The sequence below is a fragment of the Manacus candei genome, unplaced genomic scaffold, assembly GCF_025592945.1.
Source record: "Manacus candei isolate 608988 ecotype Guabito, Panama unplaced genomic scaffold, ASM2559294v1 h1tg000053l, whole genome shotgun sequence".
NCBI classification, from domain to species: Eukaryota; Metazoa; Chordata; class Aves; order Passeriformes; family Pipridae; genus Manacus; species Manacus candei.
Genome location: NW_026138101.1, coordinates 3,870,444 through 3,889,337, shown reverse-complemented (window position 1 = coordinate 3,889,337; position 18,894 = coordinate 3,870,444). Strand labels below are relative to the sequence as shown.

Here is an 18,894-nt window from a genome sequence, read left to right as displayed (position 1 = left end):
CCCCCCCAGCATGGCTCATCAGGGTGACCCTGGGGGACCGTGGGGACTATGGTGCTGGTGACCCACACAGCGAGGACCAGAGGTGACAAAACACGCCCTCGCCTGTCATGTCCCCACTCTCCCAAACACCAGTGTATTCACTGGCAATGATACCAAACAGCACCCCAGGCTCACTGGGCCTGGGGACACAGATTTCAAATGAAAAAAAACCTGTTTCTAACCCAGAGGCGTGGAGAAAACAGCCTGACATGCCAAGACCTCTCCAAAGGCAGGCCCTGGTGTCAAGAAAGGCAACAGAAAATCCTGCTTTAAGCATTTTTAGGGTGTGAGTTGTATCTACGTGCCTGTATTGCACACACAGCCCTCATGATAATGGCTGGTTTAGGTGACACAAGTCACTCATAACTTGTTCATGGTAATGAACTGGCAGTACCGGATACTTCCCACAACAAAGCTGAACTTGGCATCCGCAGTGATGGTGGCGGGTGCCCAGAGCAATGGCTCACATCTGCCTGATGGCAGGCTGACCTGTGTCCCACGTGGGTTTGGGCATGCAGGGGTGCCAACTCTGTGGAGCTGGGAAGGAGAAGGCTCTGCCCACCAGGAGGGTGTGCTCCCCTCAGACCAGGTGTCCTCCATCTCCTGCCTCGCCACACTCAGTCACAGCCTTTCACTCACTCCTGCCTGGGTTTGGAGCAGGATTCAGCCTTGTCCTTTCATCCTGGTGTTAACCTCTTGGACGTACTCAGAGACCTCCCAGGAGACTCTGCCCTGTCCCCTGTCACGAGCCAGCTACATGGAAGGGTGTGACAGGGGTTCAGTGGAGGTGACAAGCTGCTCGAGCCACTCACCACAGGGAAAGGGGGCTGCAAAGGGTCACCTCCATGTCCCCATGCCCTTGGCACAACGCCTCGTCCCTGAGAAGCCAATGCCATCCTGGCCTGGCATCTGCCTCCAGCTCTGCACTGCAGCTGCCATCCCCTCACAGCCAGTGAAACCCTCCCAGCCTCCTCCTCCCCCTCCCCTCATCGAAGGTTTATTGGCATTCCCAGCGTGGAGCCCTTGGCAGGGATGGATATAGGCGTGTGTGCCTATAGACACACATCCATATGTACATGCATGTACCCCTAGAGGCCCTAAGCAGTTGCTGATTTGCATAAATACCCCATTATTTGTGCAGCTCCTTCAGCTGTTTTGGGGGTGATATTGACACACGTAAAGTTACTTTCCCCTTTCTGATAGCGACTGTAAAGCCATATCACCACTGACTTCACTTACAAGCTGTAAGGGTAAAATAAATGCCTATGTAAATGACTTTAACTGGTAAGTAATTTCCTGGCTTTTGAATGCTCCAGGTTTTTAATGCTATTGCAATTATGCAAAGCACGTAAGTTGTATCAATTACAGCAAGTAAGTCTACATTAGGCAGGCACATGCGTGAATTCCCCAGTTTAGAAGAATAACTTAATGAATAAGCATGGAGCAAAATCCGAGATGCAAGGAAGGGTTCTGTGCCAACAGCCCTATTCAAACAGTCACCTGTGAGCATTACAAAACCCACTCCTCCCAGCTGCAGGGCTGTTTTTTGGTGAGGACAGCGTGGCTCTGTGACGGCCCCAGCACAACAGGAACAGGATCTCCAGGGATCCAGAAGTGGGGTTACTCTGGATGCACGCTGGTGGCCAGGTACCAGCTCCCTTTCCCTGTGCAGTAATGCTATTTAGCTCCAGGCTCCCAGGGGACGCCCACTTGCTGCTGGATGTGCGGGGGGCCTGCAGGCAGTGAGGATGCATGGGAGCCTGTGGAGGCAGCAGGTAGCCTGCTCACACCCCCTTCTCTGCAGGGATTCACCTACGCTGGCTGGAACAGTCTCAGCCTGGTCCCCCAGCGATGCTCCCGTCCTCCTTTTCTTGGCTGTCACGTCTCCGTGACCTGAGCGAGCACCGGCTGACGACATCGCTGGAGGTATTTTTAGAAATGCTGCTTTGCAGGCAGGCAGAGAAAAGGCAGCGAGCAGCAGGACTCACTGCCAGCAGCACCCTCCTGGCAGCACCCAGCAGGTAGTGGAAAGGCTCGATATATCAATGGCCATCAGTGCTGAAACAGCTGCCCTCCATGCATGGCACCAGTGGTGCCAGCCTGCCACGGGGCATGCTGCAGGGGGACAGTGACCCTGGTGTGGGTTTGGCTCTGCTTTTAGCCCAGCCTGTGCTGTATCTGAAAAGCATCGCTGCTGTGGTGCTGTGAAGTCAGGCAGGTTAATTTGCCTTCTACTTGGGTGAGGGGAAGCTCCAGCGATCGAAACACATCACTGAGTGGGGCCCTTTGCATTGGACATTTGTTCTGCCCTGAGCAAATATTTAACCTACATGTGTAAGACAGCTAAAAAATACCCCAAATGCCAGAAAACCCCTCCCCTCCCTTTGAGCAACGTGATAACCTGGTCCAGGAATGCAGGCGGGAGCACACCTGATACCTGAAGTCTATTGTATACTGGGATGTTCCCTGTAGAAAATTCCCACCAGAAGCACCAGACATTGTGAGAATGTGTCCCCAGAGCACAATTAATTATAAACCAGCTAATTATTCTAATTTTGCTCCTCCTCGAGGAGGGAGATGAGGGGATTTCTCAGCATTGCTGAGGCACAGCTTGCCAAGCCAACATGAAACACTTCCCAAAGCAGGAACAAACCCCTCCATTCCTACATTCCTACATTGCCATTTCACACAATGACAGGAGTTTTAATTAAGTCTTAGCATGCTCCTGAGAAATTTAATACTCATTTTAAAGTTCACTAGCTGAATTAATTCAACCCTGAGGCTCTGATCCTCGAGATAGGGTTGTGTGGAACTGGGTGGAGAGCAGGAGCTGGGGAGAGGTGTTGCAAGGATTTCTTCCGAAATCCAACACATTGGGATGCTGCTTTGGATGGTAGTGGGGGCTCTGCAGATCAGCCCCCCTTGACCAAGTCCTGTGAGCTGGCTAGGCTGGGGTTGGACAGCCCAGGGCAGCATGGAACCACAACCAAGGAGCCGGCAGCTCTGGCTGGGAGCTGCTGCACACCACGGCTCAGCTCTTCCCACGTCCCCCCATGCAAATCTCCTCTATATCAAGCAAATGACAAAAGCAACCTCTTTTTCAACCTGCTGTGTTCAGGTAGAGAAAACCTCTGCTGTGCAGGCAGCCAGGGCAGTGCTGTGTGAGATGGAGCAGCCACCAGGTGGGCGGCTCTTCCGCCCCTCCGAATTCCCTATCCCGGACTGCGATGCACAGCCATCTAAGCATACATCAGCCTCTATCTCCCTTTTACCTACCTTTTATCTTTGTCATATTTTTCAGCTGGCTTCAGGTACAACTTGGGTTTGGCTTTAATGCCTGTGCCTCCCCTATGCAAAGCACTGCTGGGCTCATCCTGTGCCTCTCCAGCTGCTGGGGAGCAGGGAGCTGCTCTGTGGGAGGGCTGCAGCTCACCTCCTAAGTCATTAATGTTTCATGGCATTAGTCAACACGGGCTCCTGCTTATAAAGCACTTCTTAGAAGCAAGGCTAAGAATAAGCAGGAGGTGTCCCTGCCGAGGCTAAACCCTCTCTGCTGGCTGGGGGATGCCCATGCTGGTTGGAGCAGACCCAGCAAGGGGGCAGTTGGATACCAAGTAAATGCCATCCAGGCCATTTTATCCAGCAAATAAAAATTTTGGCTCTACTGGAAAGATGGCTGCATCCCGGGAGGAGATCCTGGAACTCCTGGTCTGGCAGGAGCCTACCAGTGGTGCCCCGGCCAGTGGTTACAGGGTGTCCTTTGGACCCTCCCCACGGGACCTTGGGTGCTTTACACAATTCTTTTTAGATAAAGAAATGTCTGAAGATAGAAGCTGCAGGTGGGCAATTGAGATCTTTTCAGAATTTTACTAGTTCACCAGTGTCAGGGTGTGCAAAGACAGGCTTAGGCTTTCCTCTGCACAGGCAGAAGGGATGGGAGCCCTCTCCTTTAAGAAATAGATTTAGTGCTCAGCAAAACCATTTATTTTTAGTGCCCTCTCAAGTGTGCTTGACTTTGGAGAAGAAGCGAAGCAAAAGCAGTAATTTAGGGATAGAGTTTTAGGACTGAAGTGGCTCTGCCATGCTGGGGCAGGGGCTGGAGAAATGCTGGGCTAACTAACAACATCCAGCTGTTTTAGGCATGGGCAGAGGTAAATCAGTAAGAGCTTCTACAGGGAAGAGGGAAATATCCCTGTGGTCATAAAGCAAATGCAGCCACGTGAAGGAAAATACAGTGATGGTGGGTAGAGCATGCAAAGGGCTCAGCTGCATCCTGACTGCAACGTGAGAGCTGCACCCGACAAAGACATGAATATGCAAACAAGGTGGGATATTCACCGGTGGAATTAAATAGCTTTCCCCGCTAACTGGCTTTGACTGCTCGATATCAACCTGCCTGCAAAGTCCTACTGCAACTCCCTCCTGGCACATCAGGTCCTCAGCTCACTCTACACTGCCTCTGGATTTTAAGGTGCCCCAGGAATGCTCAGCAGGCACAGTCCAGCCGCTCCACTTGTGCTGTTGTGTCTCAGCACCGGAGTGTACGGGATGCTGTACCACCACTGCTCTGCAGCTTTTGGCACCAGGAGCCCTCCAGCGGGCTGGAAACATTATCTTCCCATGGATTACTGACACGGGTGATACATAATGGATGTCCCTGTGCTTGCACTGCACGGCTCAGAGCCCCACAGCAGCGGTGGATTTCAGCAGAGGTCTTTGCCCACAGCCCAGGGATGCACCGGCTCAGCTGTGCTCAGGTGCCCATTTACATCCAAGTCCCATTTCCCCAGCACTGAGGGGATGCTCCCACCACCTCTGTGCACTGCTGGGTGATCTCTTCCCCGCTATTATCTACACTGAGCCAGAGCATTCCAGCCCACCCCATCCTATCACAGCTTCCCACTCACCAAGGAGAAAGCCTGAGGTCTTTCTGGTTTAACTTACTGGAGCTTATTTAATTGTTATGGACCTAACTGGGACCAAATTATCTTTTTCTTTTTTCTTCTTAGGTGCAATTGCGATGGTGAAGAAAACTGCACTCTATTGAGTAAGTCACCAAAGAGATCCATGAATCTGCCTGCCAAAATTCTACAGGAAAACCTGTTTTTTCCCGTTAACACAAAAATAGATGCACGACTACCACAGAAACTCATCCTGTTTCAAAAAAAAGCACAAAATTTCTTGTTCCTGTGTTGATGCTTCAAAGGTTCTGCTGCAGCAGACTACAGACCTACAAACTGCAAATAGGATGGCAGGATCTGTCCTCAAAGCAGGTTTTGCACCCAAACACAGGGTCTTCAGCTTCCTGGCTGAGCCAGGGGAAGTTCTGGAGAAATGCTGAATTCCAGCCTCCTGCTAAGGCTTGGGGAAAACAGAGCAGCACAGCGCTGAGCAAGGCTATTTTAGAACTGAAAAGTTTTCCATCTACACCCAATGAATATTAAACAGCCACACGCTTCAGCTCTGCTGCCTGCACCCGGCGCCGCGTGAGCAGATTTAATTTCTCTTTATGAAGAGGAGCAGACCCACACCCATATTTTCATGCATGTGCCTTAGAGGTGAAAGGGATGTGAAGGGTGAACCTGAGTCCTCTCTGCCAGGAGATCCCTTCAGCGATCACTCACAACTGGAAAAACAAGGAGACATTAAGGAAAAGCTGGCAGCACAGGCAGGAGGAATAGTCATAAGGGTTTATGCAGACTGACAAGGAATAACTGCCAGCTTGCTGGGAATTTCATGTAAACCTTCATGGGCTTTCACATCTATTTGCAGATCCAAGAGAGGTGTCAGGTGAAACAAGGATGAGGTGGAGAAGGAAATGGTACACAAGGTGGGACCAAGGCATGGCTGGGGTGCTCAGCATCCCAGGTGAGGTGGGACCAGGGCTCTCTGGGGCTCAGACATCTCTGTTCACGTATCTTCACCTTCAGCCCACCAGACAAAAAAGTGCTGCTGAATTAACCCCTAGGGAAGCAACAGCAAAATAAATACAGAGCCTGTGTGCAGACATCCAGGCACGTTTTGCGAACACGACTCCAATCCAGAGGCATTTTGCTGGTTTTCATCCCCAGCCTTTGCTTTTGAAACAGACCATGCCCTGTTCACCCCCAGCCCCCACCACTGCTCTCACCTGTGGGCCCATCCAGGCCACCCCTGGTCCTGGGTGCATTTTGCAGAAGCATCCTCCTCCACAGGCCAGTCTCCACACCGTGCCCACGGGTCGGCAGAAACACCCCTGGAGGCTGCGCTGCTCACCGTCCTCACCGCGGGCAGGGATGCTCTGCACAGCCTGCATCCCGCTCCTCTTGCTGCTCCCCTTGCTCCAGCCCTGCACTGACAGTCCTGCCAGTGCCCACAGTGTGTGCATGGCTCAGCACAGCCCAGGAAAGGATGCTGAGCTCCAGAGAGGGTCTGTGGGAACCTCCCCTCAAGCCTCCCTAGGATGCTGGGGGCCGGCTGGGATGGTGGGGCTGTGCTGGCAGCAGCGGCTCCCTGGGGTGGAATGCTTCACCACACTTTTCCACACCTGGTGCCACGCTCCTGGCACACTGGCACTGGAAAATCGCTGCCTTTTCTTCAAGGGCTTTGTCACTCTGTTCCAGCCTCAGGGGTCTCCAAGTGAAGCCCCTGCAGTTCTCCTCTTCCCTTATTGTAAAGATGGTCCGTGATAGTGCCTGGTACCAGGAGGGTTCCAGTGCTGATGCAGAGCCAGGGTAGCAGGACCCTCCAGGGATGCTCCACTCACTGCCAGCCTTCCCAGTGAGTGAAGGCAGAGGGTGGCTTCCCGTGCTCAGTGTCTCCTTCACTGCTGAATTTCTCACCCCATATAAACCACTTGCGTTTCTGTCCCATCCGTGACCAGAGACAGAGAAAGCACCGTCCCCTCCACTCCCATCTGCCAGTGCATTAAGAAAATGAGAGCTGATTAACGTCCATCCCCTCCTGAGCACCATTGGTCCCCAGCAAATTGCTGACACCACCGATTTAGGGGCAGTGGCAGACAGGTGGACTTCCCTCCCTCTGCAGGCATCCATACTTAGATGGGTTGCTCAGGTCTGAGCAATTGCTATAGTCAGGAGAAGTGCTTTAATTGCACAGAATGAGCGTGTTAATCAGATATTTTATTCTGTCACCTGTCAAAAGGTCGGTTCAGGCAGTGCCTTTGCTTGCAGACCTGCTCCTCCACCACACAGCAGGCGAGGATGCCGGGGTGGGATGGGAAGGAGCTCATGTGCCCACACCACCTCAACAACCCGCAGAGGCTGGAAGGCCCCTGTAGCACCAAAAACTCTCCTGTTTCTCAAGGCAGGCCAACTGGAAAGCCCCATTTCCCTCCCATTAATCTCCACCTGCCTGCACTTTCTAGAAGGCAGTTAAGAGCAGTGAAACTGGGGAGATTTGCAAAATAAATAGCGATCAAACGCAAAGCCCTGGGTTCCTGCTCCAAGGGTGTCTGCCAAGACACACAGATCGTATCAGGCTAATTTACAAAAGGAAAACCGCCCTAATTAGTGTTCAGGAAAGCACTTTAATGAGAAAAGCATTAGTGAAAAAAGCGAGAGTGCCAAGAGGTCAAGCTGTTCCTAAATGCCAGAAAACCAGGAAACGGGGCAGAGCCCACCCAGGAAGCAGCACAATTTTCTCACTTTTTAAACAATATCTCAGGTTATTAGTGAGGAATTCATAAAACCCAGAGCCAAATGCCCGGTAGCAGGGCAGAGCCTGTACACAACAAGCTCTCAGCATCGCGATGCCGGGTGTGGGCAGGGCTCGGAAGTCCCTGCAGCCGTCTCCCCTCCTTTTTGGGGCAGAGTGCGGATTTTATGGCTGGAGTTCCCCCCCTGTGAAAGGGAGACCAGAAGCCCTGTCAATGCTTCCAGTCCCGTCTCGCTGGCGGCTCTGACGGTGGCCAGTAACCATGGCAGCGGAGGGATTTTCACGTGATGTTGGTATTTCTGCAGCACAAAAGAGCCTCTTATCTAGAATGAGTAACTAGTCTGGCTGGTCTTCATTCCTTCGGTTACTGCTAAGACAGAGCTGCACGGGGCGGCTCATGTGATGCCCACCCTGGGGCCAATTCGGACCATCCACGTGATGCTCATCCTGGGGTGGATCCGGACCATCCACGAGGAGACACATGGGAGGCTCCAGAAGGCCCCGATGTTCGGCAGGGGGCCAGGACAGCAGTCCTGCTGTGTGGATGCAGAGCCCTCCTCCCCACCTCTTCTGACAGATAGAGCTGGGAAGGGAGCAGTGGCTGTCCTGGCAAGCTCAAGTTTTCAAAGTGAGCACCTGCAAAACCGTGTGGAGCACTTTAGGGGTGTGACAGCCCAGAGCTGGCAGGGGTGTTCCCTGGCCACCCCATATCATCAATCCCCACAACCTGATTTATCTCACTTCTCCAGTTGTTTACGTTTCTTCTCAAATCCCTTCCAATTTGTCCAAGAAAGAAGTTTTGAGACTTTAACTGTTTGACTTCCAGCTCTTCTCATGTATCAACTGACTTCTGAAAGCAGGAATAGCTACATGAAATAATGTGGGTTTCTAGGCTTCTCTTCTTCAGATGAACTCACACCCAACTCACTGATATTGTGCAGGTCTCCCTAAGACATTCACCCTATGACATGAACCAAGGTGGGCGAGTTTCATCCCAAAATAAGAATGGGTAAATGAGGAAAGAATGAGAAAAGGAAAAAAGGTCATCAAGCCTGAGCTCAGCCTAAGCTGAGCTGTTAATAAACACTAGCATGGGCACCTGTGGGCTTGTGAACCTCTGTGTGACCCCTTCCCAAATGGTGGTCTGGCTGTTTTTCAGGGTGTTAACTCCAGTGGGACCATTTCTGCACTTAAAAGGAGCTGCTTGCTCAGGACAGAGAAAACCAGAGTTTTGTTAGCTCCATTTAAGAGGAAGATAAAAGGGATTCTGAGGGGTTTATATGCAACCATGACTCAAAGCAGAGCTACGCATGGGAAAAAAATTATATATAGGCAGAAAAAGTGGGTTACAGACTGTTCTCTGACCTAGGGCTGTGTCCTGCTGGTTAAGGTCTACAGGCTTCAAGGTTAAAGTGCTTAATTTTATTTCAGGCTTTCTAATTGAACACCATTTAACTGGGCTTTCCATTTATCCTGAAATTTCTTTCTGGACCTGAGTCTAATCCTCAAACCTGCTTATTTGCTTTTACTTTCGTTACAACCTTATCAGTGATTAACCTGCAATTGCACTTAATCTTTTTAAAAGATTGCTCTGGCTATAAATACAGAGAAGCTACCTGCCCTGTTTCTATCCAGGGGAAACCAACTTCCTCCACCATCAGATGACTGATTTTTTTAAAGACATTTGTCTTCTTTAACTTCATACAGAGCATTGAATCAGTATCAGTTCTCTGAAAGACATAACAGCACAGGTCACAGGGAATATGGCTATAAAAAGTATATATGTGTATTATATTAATACTTTTATATATGTAAACAGTATATATAAAGCCTCCAGTAAAGATGCTGCTTGTGATAGTGAGGCAAAACCTGTCACATTCCTACAGCTCCAACAGCAAGCTCTGCTTTCTCCTCCAGCAGTCCTCTATTCCACGTATTTCACTAAAAAGTAGCAACAGCTAAAATATCACTGCAAGAAAACCTGGTTTCTATGGCAATAAGCAGCTGCCTGGCAAGATCCCTCAAGTACTGCATGCATATTATTAGAGGATATCATATCAGATGGACCCAAGACTTGAGGACACCAAGTGGAAGGAGCAAAAGCTGATAAGAAATGCAGTAAAGGTACATGGAGCATTACCAAATCCATCAGGAACGTTCCAAGGGCAGTTGTAGGGGACACGGAGTGACAAGTGCCCACTGTGAGATACTTGCTGGAACAAATGCAAAGAAGCCCATTGCAAATACAGCAAAACTGGTAAATAAGTGGAATTACAAAATTCAGCAGAAAGCCAGCTCATGGCAACCCCCAAACCAAGAGGCACTGAAGTCTCCTCAGCCTCCCTGTCACCTCTAAATAGTCCTGCACAGCAAATAGACCTGAGCTCAACTCCCCAGCCCAGCTCATAAGCCCAGCCCTACCTTGACCTTAATTATTACCTGGAGAGTAATCCCTCCAAAGAACTAAAGCCGTAAACAGAACACAGGGAAGGATAATTTCAGATGTCCCCGTGCTTCCAGAATTACCAGTCGTGTATCCATCACCATCTCATGCTGCATGTTGAAAACTAAGATCTTCAAGCAATATTTGCCGTTTAAGAAGGAGTTTTTCCCTCCTGCTGGTGATTAAAATAAAAATTGCAATCATTCTGCCAGTATTATGTGACCTCTAAATAATTTATTGGAAAAATCTGTGAACTGCATGTTCAGGACTTTCTGGCTCTGTTGGTGCATCAGTGAGCAAAAAGTGGGAAAACAACTGGAATGTTGAAATAAATCCACAGCAAAAGAACGGTAATCTACGTGGTGTTTATTGTAGATACAGTGAATTATGAAAGCCATTACACCTCACTATTTACTTAAATGCTTTTCCTAAACTGTATCAAACCACAGCAGCAAATCAGAGCCCCAGTTTGACTTTTGCACATTTCCTGGTTTGATTATATAAATGTTTATAGAGTGAAAAGAAAATACTTTGCACTCTGCACAGAAACCTTCCACCCAGCAGGAAACCACTTGCAAATGACTGAGGACGAGAAATATTCAGGGAGGTTTGGGTGAATGCAGCCTCTCCCCTGCAATGTGAAGGGCAGTGGTGGCTTCAGACTCTCCTGCATTAGAGTGGAGCTCATTAAATTTGTTTAAAAGAAAGCAAGCCATTGTTAATTAATGCTAACATCTATTCTGGCTTTTTCTGCCACAGGAACCCATCTATTTTGCAAGGGGGGGGAAGCAACAAAAGAAGAGGATCCCAAAGGAGGTGAAGGTCAGCCCCAGGCTCCTGATGGGAAGAGGGATCACCCAGGGGGGTGATGCCAGAGCTGACACCCTGCATGAACAGCCCTGGCTGTCTCACAGCCAGACCTGTGGAACCTGCAGCACTGCTCACAGGATTTGCTGAACACCTGAGAAGCCCCTTGGCTGTGGAGCTGGGGCTGCTCCCTGCGGCAAAACCTGCCCCAGCTTTTCCTCCAGAGGATGGAAACTGTCTCCTCTCAATGGAGCCGGCGGTGCCGTGGGGATGTGGTGAGCAAAAACCTTGGGGAGGATCTGCAGTGCCTCGTTTGGTGCCATCCCACTTCTTACCACCTCTCAGCTCACCAGCAGCTGCTCTGGTTGGTGCTGGGCCTGAGGAAGAAGAGGACCTGGTGGTGCTGGGAGAAGATCAGACACCTTGAGCCATCAGCTGGGTGTGCTGGCTGCTAATCAGATGTTCACTTCCCTTCCAGTGCCCAGTCCCAGCACTGGGAGAGTGTCTTCACAAGTGCCCTGTCGCAGCAATGAGCAATACCAGCGTGGCTCCTGCATGGGAAATGTGGCCAAGAGCCAGTCAAGTGACTGAAGGGCTGGAAATCAGCTGCTGGAAAAGTGGATGTCACTGAGGTCCAGCAGTGACTGCAGGGGAGCACCTGCACGGTTGTGCAGAGTTGCTTGTGTGGCACAGACTCTGAGCTGACTCTGAAACACTGTCTGGGAGAGGAGAGCACTTACTGCACTTCTCTTTCCCCTCCCAGCTGGGAACCAACTCAGCTTCTCCCTTCCTGCCCTCTGTTTATCTCTCCCAGCACTGGCAGGCTGGTGCACCCATGGAAACCCAGGGCTAGAAAGGAACTCCAGGAACATCCAGGATTGTGCTTCTCCATCCCTGAAAGATGCTCATCAAATCTCTCCACAAGACCCTGCAGTGACGGAGGCCCCACCACCTTCCCAGGGTGGATTGCTGGCAGGAACTCTTCCCAGTGGCAAACTCAAGGTGGCCTTGGCACCACGCAGAGACCCTCAAGTACCTTGCAGACTGTGCACTCGGGGACAGACCTTGGCATTCTTGTGACAGTGTGATTTGCTCCACACTCGGCTTGTGAGCATAGTCCGCATCCTTTCCGGATGAATCACTCTCCACTGCCGCTGTCAACCTTGAGCCCAACAGAGAAACCTTGTTATTTTTTTCCCCCTGATTGTTTCTGGCCGAGCAGTGACTCAGCTGTCAGAGGTGAATAACTCTTCACTCTTTATGTGAACACTCATTAACCATCCAGAGCCATAAAAAGCAATTTCTTCCAGAGCTCTCCCTCCATAAAGCTGGATTTCAAAGCAAGAGGGCTGGCCTGAGATTTAGTGGGAAATTCATAAAGATGCTCAATAAATATTGATCTGCAGAGCATGGAAGGCTTGTATGGTTCTGGGTCAAATGGCAGAGGGTTTTATCAGCAGGGAATGAGGGTCTGGACAGAAAAGAGAGGCAGATCCTACCCGCAGCACATTGCAAAGCCTACAGCCACCGCATGGAAATCATTAATAACAAAAATCTGCTACCCCAGGCATTTGCCTGACTCCTACGCCTGCCCCAGGACGTGCTGCTGTTTCATTTCTCTCCTTTTTCTTTGTCTTCTTTCTCTGAAATCTCAGCAGCGAGGATTTCCTCATCTTCTTGTGCCGTGGGAATCACACGAACGGTGACTAAATGATCAGAAGATTCTGAGGATATTTCTCCTGGGCGGGTTTGGACTTTGTGGGAGGTGACAGGAGATCTCTGGTGCACTGGTGACTTTGGTGGGGTTGGACTGAAACTGGAACCCTGCAATAAAAACAAACAAAAAAGGTGAAATCGACCTTAGCAGAGGCTTGCCCAGTACCCCCAACAGAGTGTCTGCACTGTGCAAAGGCAGGCAGCTGTTCTGTGGTTCCACCACATACACTGGGATGTCATTTTGTTGCCAGAGTTGCCCCCTGCAAGAGGGGCAGCTGGATTATATCCTGCATGTCTTGAGAAACACATAGAGAGGAGTGCAACAGAGCCTTCTCACACCTCCTGCACTAGCTCTTGCTTTGCTCCTCAAGCATCTGGAGGGGCTGATCTGGGCTAAACGTGGCAGAAGTGGTGTTGTGAGGGAGCAGCCCCAGACTGCTCCTCCTTCAGAGAGGAGCCTTGGAAACCTGTCCTAAGGATGTGCTATGGAGAGGGATGTCTTTCCAGCAGTGGGGTCCTGCTAACCCACTAGTGGGGTTGGTTCTCAAAATGTGCACCCTTCAGTGACAGGCCTTGTTGCCCTATGGAGCCCAAAGTGCCTCTGTTCACCACTGCCATGAACTGGTCATGAATTAGTGCTGAACACCACATTTGTGAAGCCTCTGTTGTGCCTCTGTGAAGGCCTGCAGAAATGCAGCTATGCCTGGCATCTCCTGGCTGTTTACCCAGCCTCAAGGCCACCCCTCCCTATCAGCTACTCTTCCACCTCCCTCTGCGTGTCCAGATGTGATAGCCTGCGTGGTTCCATGCTGGGGAGAGCAATAACAGGACAAAACTTTGTTTTCAAGTTTAGCTGAGACAGTTGGAAGAAAAAAGAAAGAAAGAAAGAAAAAAAGCAGGGGGTTTCATGCAGAGCTAGTGGGACAGCAGTGCCTGCTGTGGGGGCCTCTGCCCCAGCTGTGCCAGGAAAGCTTTGATATATTGACTGGGCTGTGGGTGCTCGGTGCCAGCACTGCCCTCTGTCCCACCAGCACATCGATTAATTATGAGAGGCTCTGTCTCTGCAGGATGCAAGAGACATTCATTCCATCTGTGGCTACAGCCCAGCTAGAAATTACACTCAGGCTTAGCAGAGCTAGGCAAAAAGTCAGTGTACTACCCTCCTGTGTTGCAAAACAAACCCCTGTGGGACACTGGCGTTCTCCCAAGGCCCTGTTGGAGATGTTGGGTCACCCCTTCCCATCTGCCCACGCTGTGTCAGTGCCTGATGACCTGAGCTCACTTCTTTTAGGCACCTTAACGAGTCTGAAGCCCGTGGGGAGGGGGAACAGAGACTCGGCATCTAATGAAGCAAAGCTAAACTTCCATCCTCCCCATGCTGACCTGCGCCGCCTGCATCTCCTTCAGCTCCCTCAGCCTCCAGCGGAGCCGCCCCAGCGGCCCTTTGCCCCCCATCCTCCCCGTGGCAGCCAGGGCAGCCTTGAAGAGCTTCGGGGTCTCAGCTTTTGGGGGAATGATCAGCGCGTCTTCAGGGCCTCCCTTCTCGTCTTTGGGTTTGTTGTTGCTTTTCAGCATTTTCCTGCAGCAAGGAAAGGGAGAGATGATGTCAGCCCGGGAACGTGTTCTATTAGCTGGATTTTATAGCGAGGAAGAAACAGGCGTTAAAAGGGCCGGGATTTGTTATGCCTTAGGATGGACAGAATAATAAGTAATGCTAAAATTTAAATACTTTAATAGATTTTTAAACGAAGGCACCCTGCCCACGTTCGTTCCCCAGCTCCACCCGCTTTTAGTGGCGAAGGTTCAGAGTAGGGCTGGGGCAGCCCCAGCCTCCCCAGCCCAGCGACGAGGGACGGGTGCCCTCTGCCGAGGCACAGCGGATCCAGCCCGGAGCGGGAGCCGCCTCTGGGAGAGAGAACCCAGCACCTGCAGCAGGAGCTTTCCCGGGGCTTCGCACAGAGGGAAATCTCCTCTGAGACTCTGATATCCGGGCTCTGCTATTTTTAAAAACCCCACGCACTTGGCCTTCTTACGCAGCAGCTTCTGAGACTCCGGATAGTGCACCAAAATCTCGTTCAGGTCCTTTTTCTCCAGAATGAAAAGGTTCGCGAAGCCGTGAGCTATGACGTTTGCTGTTCGGCGATTTCCCCCTCCTGCCGCCAGCAAGCTGAGAGACACGGCAAGATGTCAGTGCTTCTGCTCACAGGCTCAGCACAACTTCAGGTCTCTTCTGCATGCCTCCATCTCTCTCTTTCAGAGGACTCAGAGCGTAATTTTCACTCCCGATGGAATTTCCCATATCTAATTTTTGAAGGAAATTTGCATACTGCACTATATAAAAAATGATTTGGGGGTTTGGAGGGTTGAATGTTGTGTTTTACACCAGTCCAGTGGCTGCTGGGCTGTAGGGAGGCAGCAGCATCCCTGTGTTACAGACTGGTACAGGACATTGCATGCCCATGAAATGGGTGGATTAAATGGCTGTGAGACTGTTTTTGTGAAGCATCTTTTCTTATTCATTTTCTCACCCCTCCATCCATGTACCTCTGCTTAACATCACCAGCTCCCCATGCCGAAAACAACATGATGACAAAAACAGCAGAAAAGCTCCAAGGAAAAATCCTGTAATCTGTGTCTCAGCCGCTGCCCAGTGTTCACGGCTCTCAATCACAGAGATAACTGGGATGCTGCTGATCCTCCCACTTCCCACCTTCCTCTCCCAGAGCCCATGAGCTATATTTCCCCGTTTCCCTGAGAATGCTTCTCTCACCTTATTTCTCCAAACACGGATCCAGCTTTCAGAGTCACCAGCACGGATTTGCCGTCGGGTCCCCCCAGCACCTGCACTTGTCCCGCCTGGATAATGTACATCTCACGGCCTATTTCTCCCTGCAGGGAAGAGGGGTGCTGGGGGGCATGCCCAGAAGCAGGGAGGCCTCATGGATGCCCTAACCAGCATCTTGCTGGAAACTCCCATGACCATACTGCCCTCTCCAAGCTCCCAAAATTCTTTGTCTTGATGGTGTTTACTCCTGAGCACCATCTAAGCACCCCAAGGTCTCCTGCAGCTCGACAGGCTCTTCCCTGCTCTCCTGCTGTTAATGGCTGCAACCAAGGATGATTTTGCTCCAAATTCCCTCCCTGTGAAGTGGCTCAACACCAGGGTGATGGGCCAGGCCTGGCTTTCCCCTAGTGCCCTGCACAGCCTGGCTGTAACACCGGGCATGGGAGGGCACCCAAGCATCACATGTCACTTTACCTTCTTGCACACGTAGTCATTAGGCAGGTAGACCACTGATCTGAGCCGCTTCAGCATGTCAAAGATCATCTGTCTGTCACAACCCTGAGCCAAAATAGAGCCAACATGGTGTAAGTCTGTGTCAGCATGGCAGGCTCTGCCAGGCAGGACCCGTGCTGCAGGGGATACCTGGAAAAGGGCCACTTTGCTCACGATGTTGTAGTTCACATCGATGGCGATGTCCAGCCTCATCTTGTCTGGCAGCTGCACCAGCAGCTCTGACTCATCTGTGAGACAAAGCAGAAAACTGGCTGTTTCCAGCTCTTGATAGGAGAGCATGTCCTTGACGTGGCAGTAGGGAAGCAACTCACATTCCAGTGGCAGAGGGCAGGAGCCAGCTCTCCCAAAATGGGCCCCTCCAGCCTCTGCCCACCCAGCAACCTGCAGGTCTAAATCCAAGGGGCGACGGAGAACCACCCTTCACGTTATCCCTGCCCTGATGGCTCTCAGACACACCACTGAGCCCAAGCCATCATCTTTCTTGCCCAGGAGGATGGGCACAGAGGTCCTGGTCCTGCCTGGTATGGTGAGCTGGTATCTTTGCTGCTGGACACATTCTGGCCAGTGATTGCCAGTCACTGCCCTCTCCCCAGGGACCAGCATGTGGGACACTGGACTCAGTGTGCTATGAGTGATTCCGGCTCACCAAAGTGCTGTGAGCCAGTAGTGAAGAGCAAAATAAGGCACCCTACACCCCAAAACTGCAGTGCTATTTGACAGCAACATTTCAGCCCCGCAAAACAACCACAGTAAAACACAGCCCTTGGAGTGGCTGGGTCTCACCTAGCATGCCTTGCGAGTGCCACGTGTACTCATACCACGTTTTCACCCGGTTCTGAACAGTTCTGGGGATTTTGTAGAAGTTCATGTATTTAATGGTACTGTCCATGCAGCTCCTGTAGTAAGTTTGTCCTGCTGTAGCGGCACCAACCACGTCCCTCATCTGAACGGAAGAGGTGGAAGAAAAGTTTTAGTTGCTGTCACTTATCCATCACTCAAGCAGTCTGGAGTGTGTAAACCGAGCCCTAACAGCACCCAGCAAGTACTTTTTGTCTTGCACCAGTGCCAGGCATGTCCTCAAATGGGAAAAACAAACCTGAAGATGCAAACCTGCGGATCAACCACACTGCAACCATCCCCACCCGAGGCTGGGAACCCTCCGTGACTCCCACTCACCTGCCCTATCATGACAGAGAAAGCAAAGACGCCTGTGAAGTAGTTCAGCAGCTGGAAGACAATCTCAAACAGTGTCTTGGGGTCTGGCAGGCCCCCGATGGTGATGAGGGTTTTGACTGCCCAGTAGTAGCAGCGGATGTAGCTGGGAGGGAAAGAGGAGGCAGCTCTGAAGGCATTTCTGGCATGAAGGCCTGTTTCACCCCTCTGCACTGAGCTCACATCCTCTGGCCATGGCAAGCCAGAGCCTGCTGAGAGTAATTATGGGTGACAGAGGGAAAAACTGAAGGGCTTCAGACTCCCCACCACACCTGCAGGTGCTTCTGGAGGTGCTACAGGAGCAGGGGGACCTATAGATTCTCCAGAAACCTCCATGTAGGAGGCTCAGCTGCTCTGGCTGCTCCTTACAGCACCACTGCCATAAACCAGCAATGTGTTTTCAGCAACATTTACACTTTCAGAAATCATCAGGGGAGAATAAGGATTTGTGAACAAATTGTTAGCAAAGGATGCTCCACATCTTCTCCTGGCACTCCCAACCCTTTCCTTCCAGGGTTTTTATGAATCCAGCTGCACCCCAACACCTCCCTTATTACTTCAGCTCATCCTAGCAGGCTGTGCTGTGTAAGATCCAAGCCCTGGCTTGTACCTGTTTCCTTCCCCATCATAGACCCAGGTGGTAGAGCCCAGTCCTTCGTAGGCTGAGGCCCAGTAGTAGAGGCAGGAGTTCACATGCAAGCTGTACAGTAAGTAGGCAGTTGTTCGAATCACTCTGCAAAAAGAACCAGGAGAGAGCAGAAAAGGAGACGATATAGTGTCTTCTGGGAGAAATATGTCCCCACTACCACCCCCAGCATCACAAGGAGCCTCAAAACGATGACCGAGAGGTCCTGCCGTTGCAGGAATCACAGAGCACCCAAACATGCACCCTGCTGCTCCCTCCTGCAGCCCTGCAGCTCTAGAAGAGCCAGAAAAAACCGTGAGAGAGATGATCCTACCCACATGGGCTCGGGGAGCCCCACATGCTGCTTCATCAGCCAGCATCCACATCAGCCAGCCCAGGGGTGGCAGGAAAATAAACCAGGAGCCTGTAACTGGTGCACACCAAAGTGAACCTTCCTCCCCAGTGGCAAACAGCAACTCCACACTCCCTCCTTCCCTTGGCCCCCCCTCACCTGTAGATGTATGCCTTGGTCAGGATGGCCTCCAGGCGGTTGTTGAACTCGAAGAAGGCCATGTACTGGGAGGAGAAGGAAAGCAGCATGCTCCAGCTTCCTGCAGCCCCCACTGGGACAGTCACCTCCCCATAAAGCCCCACTGCCCCTCTGCTTCCCTCTTGTAGCCCCCCTGCAGCACAGGCTGCCATGGACAGATTTGGGTCCATCTATAAGTGCCCTTCTATTCAAATGTGAGCATGGCTTAGGATTGAAATGAAGATTTGACAAACAGCACTGCAAAGCCTTTGGGATAAGACTTCCCTTACATTTTACAATCCTCTTGTCATCACTAATGAGTTTAGCAAGCCATAGTTCACCCCAGCAGCACAGAACTCCTCCAAATCCACTGTAGGTGCTATTCTACCTGATTTTGTAAACTCCAACTCACCTTCAGACATCGAGGGAAGCGCAGGAGTGGGTTGACACCAATTTTGAAGTAGAAGAAATCCAGGGGCAGGAGGCACAGCACATCCATCTGAAATCCACACAAAAAGAGAGAAGCCTCTGAGGGGACCTGCAGGTGCACTGGGATGGGGCTGCAAACC

General features: G+C 51.2%; 1 protein-coding gene across 2 annotated transcripts in view; it reads right to left on the bottom strand.

Moving 5' to 3' along the window:
* Nucleotides 1-10,462: 10,462 nt before the first annotated feature.
* The window catches only part of CNGB1 (cyclic nucleotide gated channel subunit beta 1), a 29,376-nt gene continuing 20,944 nt past the window's right edge, over nt 10,463-18,894 (bottom strand). For both annotated transcript variants that reach the window (XM_051801735.1, XM_051801736.1), the window contains 11 exons: nt 18,738-18,824; nt 18,308-18,372; nt 17,782-17,904; nt 17,136-17,277; nt 16,743-16,902; nt 16,089-16,186; nt 15,921-16,004; nt 15,432-15,550; nt 14,682-14,828; nt 14,045-14,240; nt 10,463-12,769 (listed from right to left, as the gene is read on the bottom strand). In XM_051801735.1, coding sequence (XP_051657695.1) covers nt 12,557-12,769; nt 14,045-14,240; nt 14,682-14,828; nt 15,432-15,550; nt 15,921-16,004; nt 16,089-16,186; nt 16,743-16,902; nt 17,136-17,277; nt 17,782-17,904; nt 18,308-18,372; nt 18,738-18,824 — 1,434 coding nt within the window. In that variant the 3' untranslated portion in view covers nt 10,463-12,556. The remainder of the gene's footprint in view (nt 12,770-14,044; nt 14,241-14,681; nt 14,829-15,431; nt 15,551-15,920; nt 16,005-16,088; nt 16,187-16,742; nt 16,903-17,135; nt 17,278-17,781; nt 17,905-18,307; nt 18,373-18,737; nt 18,825-18,894) is intronic.